At 42.1% G+C, this 6,867-nt stretch overlaps 1 protein-coding gene across 1 annotated transcript in view; it reads right to left on the bottom strand.

The window, feature by feature from the left end:
- The window catches only part of LOC119421166 (cytochrome P450 2K3-like), a 29,071-nt gene extending 22,793 nt beyond the window's left edge, over positions 1-6,278 (bottom strand). The window contains exons 1-4 of the mRNA XM_037688553.1: positions 6,069-6,278; positions 5,813-5,975; positions 5,587-5,736; positions 4,973-5,133 (exon numbers count right to left, since the gene is read on the bottom strand). Coding sequence (XP_037544481.1) covers positions 4,973-5,133; positions 5,587-5,736; positions 5,813-5,975; positions 6,069-6,278 — 684 coding nt within the window. The remainder of the gene's footprint in view (positions 1-4,972; positions 5,134-5,586; positions 5,737-5,812; positions 5,976-6,068) is intronic.
- Between the last annotated feature and the right edge of the window lie 589 nt (positions 6,279-6,867).

Here is a 6,867-nt window from a genome sequence, read left to right as displayed (position 1 = left end):
GGATGGATGGATGGATGGATGGATGGATGGATGGATGGATGGATGGATGGATGGATTTCTCACCACCAGTCATCCAAGCCTCCCATCAAGCTCTGAGTGCCACATTAATGCACGATTCACACTTATTTGAGACTTCCGGGAAGATGGCGCCGGTGCTGGTGGCTTGCCATTCACCTCTGTCTGTTTTGATTGTTTTTTCTGTTTTTGTCATTTTTCTTCGGTGACATCAACTCACTGCTTGTTTATGATCGCCAACAACTTTGAAATATATAGTTATCTACTGCAAACCCCGCCTTGTTCGACCACTTTGATCGGGGCTCTGGACCCCCACCCCCTCTGCTTGTTGATGTCTCGGTTTACCTGCAGTGCGCGGCATTTCTGCCCGCCCGAAAACATTACTCCAGGTACCGTGGAAGACGTGCTGGCTGTCTCATGAGGATTAAAGCCAGCATCAAGCTCTCTGTTGCTTCGTCATCTGCTGCTGACCATCAGATGTTAAACTGTCTATCCGGATGCTTCACTGACCCACTCAACTCCACCCTGCTTCAGGTGGCCGGGCCTGGTACGCGTAGCGGGCATGCGCGCAGCGGGCGCGCGTGCAGCCGCGGCGGTTTTGGTCATCTCCAGTGGAACTTAACCAACTCTGGACTGTCTGTTGCATCATCTACTGCTGACCATCTGCTGGATATTCGCCTGTCCGGGTGCTTCGCTGATCCTGCTGGGTCCTGCCTGATCCCCATAGTCGAGCCTGGCTCGCGCCACGGGCGCGCGCACAGCTGCGGCACCTCTGGTCCTAGGAGGCGCGCTTCAATCTCCAAAAATCTGAAACAGCTGATCTGTGCTCCGAGCTCAGCTTTTCTTTCAGCTACTGGTCCTACAAAGATTGCTCTGTTGAATGTGAGGTCGCTGGCAAATAAAACCTTCATCTTAAATGACTTTTTCTGCTCCAATGGACTGGACTTCATGTTTGTTACAGAGATCTGGCTCGTCCCTGGTGAGTTAAGTGTTTTTTCTGAACTTTTGCCGGTGGATTGTGCCTTTTTTAATGCTCCAAGGACTTCTGGTAGGAGTGGTGGATTATTAACAGTTTTTAAAAATCTCTGGAACTGCAGACAGCTACAAGCTGTAACTTTTCAGTTTTGAACTGCTGTATTTTGAGCTGGGCCGCACCAACCCAACACTGTGCAGCCTGATCTACAGACCACCCTCGTACAACAAAAACTTCGTAAGTGAATTTTCTGACTTTCTGACTGGAATACTGCTCAATTACGACAGGGTCTTGATTCTGGGAGACTTTAATGTACATGTTTGCTGTCCTGACAAGCCTTTGGTGCAGAAGTTTCTAAATCTGATCCAATCTTTCAACCTTGTGCAAAATGTTGTTGGTCCAACTCATCAACAGTTGATTTAGTTCTGTCTCACGGATTGTCTGTGGTTAATCTGGAAATTGGGGATGCTATTGTTTCAGATCACAAACCCATTTCATTTGAAACCTCTGTTATTCATGCGTCTAAATCCCCCGCTCCAGCCAAGAGTTGTCGGATATTTAACTCTTCAACCGCTGCTCTTTTTCCTCTGCATTCAGTACTGATGCTGCTTCAGTCCCTGAAACCTCTGCCTGTATTAGTACACAGGAGCTGCTCAGTCCCTGAAACATCTGCCTGTATTAGTACACAGGAGCTGCTCAGTAGGCATGATGCGACCTGCTCTAAGATTTTAGACCTCGTGGCCCCGCTAAAAATCAGGCGACCAAAGCAGGCACCACACCACTGGTTGAACGCGACCACTCGAGCAGCCAAACGTCTATGCAGGAGAGCTGAACGCAAGTGGAAAAAGGACAAATTACATGTTTCTTTTATTATATTAAAAACGTGTTTGAAAGATTATCAGAGCATCGTTAAATCTGAAAAGAACAAATACTTCTCCCAAATCATTGCTTCAAACAGTCAAAATCCCCGTGTTCTTTTTAATACCATAAATTCCATTTTAAACATGCCTTGGTCTGCCAGCATGGAGGCCTCTGTTGACATCTGCAACAACTTTACCAGATACTTTGCTGATAAGGTAGAGTTGACTAGGTCATCCATCCCCCAGTCCACAACTGACCCCTCTGTCTTTGTCCCTTGCTCAGCTGTCTTCAAACAGTTTGAACCAATTTCACTCCCAAAGTCGTTGGTCAGATGAAACCCTCCGGTTCTCCTGCTGACCCCATTCCTGCGTCGTTTTTCAAACAAGTTCTACCCACGATTGGACCCTCTGCTCTTACTATTATAAATAGTATTACTGTGACAAGTGTGGTTCCTGATGTTTTCAAACATGCAGTAGTTCATCCGTTAATTAAGAAACCTGGACTTGACCCTTCGACTTGCTCAAATTTCAGACCAATCTCAAAACTTCCCTTCCTGTCCAAAATCCTGGAGAAAATAGTTTTCATTCAATTAAACAAGTTTTTGAATGAGAACAGAATCTTCGAGATTTTTCAATCTGGTTTTAAGCAACTCCACAGCATTGAAACAGCATTGGTAAGGGTTTGTAACGATATTATGATATCATTCATTCATTCAACCTTTATTTAAACAGATAAATCACATTGAGCCTCGAAGACTCATTTACAAGTGAGACCTGTTTGGACAGACAAAAACAGTGGTTAACTAGACACATGTAGGAGTTGGAGGTGAAAAAAATTCCTATCAGACTTTTTTCTTGGCTGAGAAAAATCCCTAATATTGAAAAAACACCTCGCACAAACAAGCACATATTTACGTAAACATTCTGCAGAGCAGAGCAGGAAGAAGGAAGAGACGAGACCGGTCAACAACGTCTACAGATGCTCTCGAGGTCACTGTAATCAGTCAATGTCCTCCGGTAAGATCCATAAACATTCTCGAGGTATGTCGAGGAATGGCCAAGAATAACCTCTGAGAATCCAGAGTCCTGAAATGATGGCAGAAAGTTTTTTCTGCGGGGTTTCATCTGGTTATCAGTTGGAAATTCCTCAGGGAGGGGGTGGTGAGCGTCAGATCACATTTTCTCCAGGCGAAATTCAGATAAGGTGGCCTTCAAGGACACCAAGGCGACCATATCAAACGATTCTGGTCAATTTGTGAAACTTGTGCTCCTGGACCTTACTGCTGCTTTTGATACTGTTGACCACAATATCCTTATATCACGGCTGGAACAGTGGGTTGGGATCACAGGTGCTGCATTAGAATGGTTCTGCTCATACCTGAGTGGCAGGAGTTTCTGTGTCAAAGTTGGTAATAATGTATCCGCCTCATTACCTCTTTCTTGCGGTGTCCCACAGGGTTCGATTCTTGGACTCCTTCTGTTCTCAATTTATTTGCTCCCACTGGGGTCCATCCTGAAGAAACATTGTCTTTCATGCCATTGCTATGCTGATGACTGCCAGATCTACCTGCCTGTGAAACCAGCAAGTGTTTGCTCCATTCACCCTCTGTTAAAATGTCTGGATGACATTAAGGCCTGGATGGCTTCAAATTTCTTAAGTTTTAACAATGAGAAGACTGAAGTCATTGTCTTTAGCCCTAGCTCAACTGCCGCCACTGATCCTGTCAACCTGGACTCTCTTCAGCCATATCTTAAGCAGTCTGGTAAAAATCTCGGGATGGTTTTAGACTCTGACTTCAAGTTTGACAAACAAATAAACTCTGTTCTGCAGAAAAGCTTCTTCCAACTCAGACAGGTAGCTAAGCTCAAGCCAGAGTTTTCCAGACCCGACCTTGAGAAACTAGTCCATGCCTTTGTCACGACCCGATTGGACTATTGCAATGCACTCTATGCTGGGATCAGCCAGGCCTCTATCTCACGTCTTCAGCTCATCCCGAATGCTGCTGCTTGCTTTTAACCGGAACTCGTAGGTCTGAACATATTACTCCAGTTCTGTCCTCCCTTCACTGGCTCCCTGTTCGTACGAGGATAGTCTTGTAAAATTCTTCTGTTGACCTTCAAATGCTTAAATGGCCTTGCACCCCTTTACCTCTCTGAGCTTCTGGAACCTTACGTTCCCTCTCGGGCCCTGAGATCATCCGAGCAGTTGCTTTTGGCTGTTCCAAAAACAAGACTGAAGCTTAGAGGAGATTGGGCTTTTTCAGTCATGGACCCCAAACTCTGGAACAACCTGCCCCACAACATCAGGTAGGCCACAGCCCTTCATCACTTCAAATCCCTGCTTAAAACACATCTGTTCTCACAGGCATTTCATACAGTGTAAATTGATCTAGTGTTTTTTTTAATCTGTGACCCTATGTTTTAAATGCTTTTTATTAATTCTTCAGTTATTATTATTAGTGTATTGTATATATATATATTTTTTTTCTCTTTAATTTTACTCATTGATTGTTGTTGTTGTTGTTGTTAAGCACTTTGATAACAGGTTCTGTTTTAAATGTGCTCTATAAATAAAGTTGACTCGACTTGACTTGACTTATTTCAAGTGGCTGCAAATAATTTGTTGTGCCCTCAGGGAGGGGAGCACAATGAGGAGGAGAAAACAAGGAGGGGGTGTTGGGGAGAACGAAGTTTCACACTGTGACTTGTTCTGTAATTTCATTGCTCAGACTATATATGTTTTAATATCTTTATTTATACAAGTAGTCTTAGTGAGTTATGAAGACCCACCCCCCAAGAGAGATGTGTGTTGGGAGGCTACATGAGCACTCAGGTGTGATGTGGCTAAATGTTTTGGTGGCATGAAGCTCATCAGTTCGCCAAAACAAAAATCCATAAATTAGCCAAGGTATTGCATAAGCCGCGGTGTTCAAAGCATGTGAAAAAAGTAGTGGTTTATAGTCTGGAAATTATGGTAAATTGACTCACTTTTTAAACAAACTTTTTTCCCAATATTTGCTAAATTGCAGTTAGAGAAAAATGTAATTTTACTTGACATTTACCTTCACATTAATATACACAATATGGAAACGTTCTTTGTATTGACTGAATGTTTCTGTCGTACCTGGAGAGAAACTGATCCGATCAGATGAATAATCTTGTTGTCTCTTTCCACCATCTTTTGGAAGACTGGATCTTCGTATTCAAACCTCTTTCCAAACACCAGAGCTGATACAACATTTGAAACAGCGTAATTGATAGCCTGAGTGTTGTTGAAGGCTTTACCTATTTAAAAAAAATTAATAAATAAATTTTGTTAGGCTGTTAAACACTAATAATTATTGGGCTGCTGTTTAATATTTTGAAAACAAGATATGACTATGCTGGATTTATGTAAAATTGTTATTTTCATAATCAAGTTTCCCAAAGTGTAGTTTAACACATTTTTTTAAATCTAATTTTAATAGTATGCATTCGACCTTCACTTGTTCTCTAGCACAATAATAGTCAGTCTCATGTTTTACACATATTTTAAAAGTGAAGTTTGGCCACACTGATAGTTAGTACTTTTCTAACATATCAGATGGATTGAGCCACTGCAGCGTGTTAATTTACTGGTAGTTTATTTCTTATTGTAAACTGCGTAAACATGAACAAAATAATTTTTTTATGATACACGCTGCAACATCTCCAACTCGTGTTCCACAAAGAAACCTGTGTAGCACCTTAAAAAGTTACCTTTGTATTGTTTCATTTCTTCAATCAGATAGCCACATTCCTGTATGATTATCTCTTCACTCATCTTCTTGCCCATTCCAAATTTTCTCAAAGTTGTCAGAGCAAAATGTCTCATTTCTTTCCATGAGTCTCCATTAGAAAACAGAATGCCTGGAAACAGGTTCAGTTGACTGGTTTTTGAAAGGGCTTTTTTTTAACCAATTAATTTGTTTAAATATGTTTTTACCATGCCCTTGGGTAAAATCGTAGAAAAGAGGAGTGATTTCTCTGTTTCCAAACTCATCAGCCTGGTTCAGCAGAGCCTCTTTGACAGTCCTGTACCCTGCCAGAACCACCACCTTCTTTGGCCCAAAGTAGACTTGGAAAATTGGTCCAAATGTTCTTGACAGCTAAAAATATGATGCAGCTAAAGATGAGACATTACAAAAATCTGTTTTTCTGTCTGTCACTTGTAGAACAACAGAAATCCAAAAATTACTCACATGAAAAAGACTTTGGTCAAGTCTTTTCAGATCCACCTGGAGCAGGTTACCAAGCAGAGGAACAGGTCTGGGTCCTGGAAGTTCTCGACTTCTTGGGGAACCGAAGCTAGAGTAAAGAAGTTGGAGGACCAGGAGAACAACAAAGACCCCAAACAGAGAGACTGAAGTGGGGGATTGAAGAATAACTTCCATCATGTTCCTTGTGGACATAAACCCTTGAACTGTTCAGCTGTTTTAGTTCTGCCTTTCAGCTGACAACTTAACTCCTCATTGAGATGATGATGTAATTATCAGCTTAAACTTGACCGACTGGTTTTTCCTGCTTGACATGAGGACTAGAAACCTGAATTGAATCCAAGGGAGTCTAAAGAGATTAAAAAGTTGAATATGTTTTCTAACAAAGTCAAGTCAGGACTTCGGGATGGATTCTTCATTGTTGAAACATTTAATCTTTTATCCAAAATACTTCTTCAGTCTGAGGTGCTGCAACCTTGACTGAATTTCTGAATATTTGAAACCATGTGGCAAACTGCATAGCTGTGGGGTGGGACATACAAATGCCCCGCATTTGACAAGTGTTGTCCTGTTTATGCCATGTCTGTGTGGGAGGAGGGCTGCATATGGGCTGCTTGCAGGCTTCCTGCCACAGCTGGTTGAGATTGCCTTAATAAACTTAAATTGGCTGTAAAGAGCAAGTCCTCAGCTTTCGAAAACTGTAGTTATTTTTATGATAGCACAAACTATTGTAAAGTTACAGTAATGCAAACTGAGCTTGTAAAAATGTATCACTGGGGACATG

Source organism: Nematolebias whitei, chromosome 15, assembly GCF_014905685.2.
Source record: "Nematolebias whitei isolate Nwh7 chromosome 15, NemWhi1, whole genome shotgun sequence".
NCBI classification, from domain to species: Eukaryota; Metazoa; Chordata; class Actinopteri; order Cyprinodontiformes; family Rivulidae; genus Nematolebias; species Nematolebias whitei.
The sequence above is the reverse complement of the archived record's forward strand: the minus strand, read 5'-3'. Positions and strand labels throughout refer to the sequence as shown.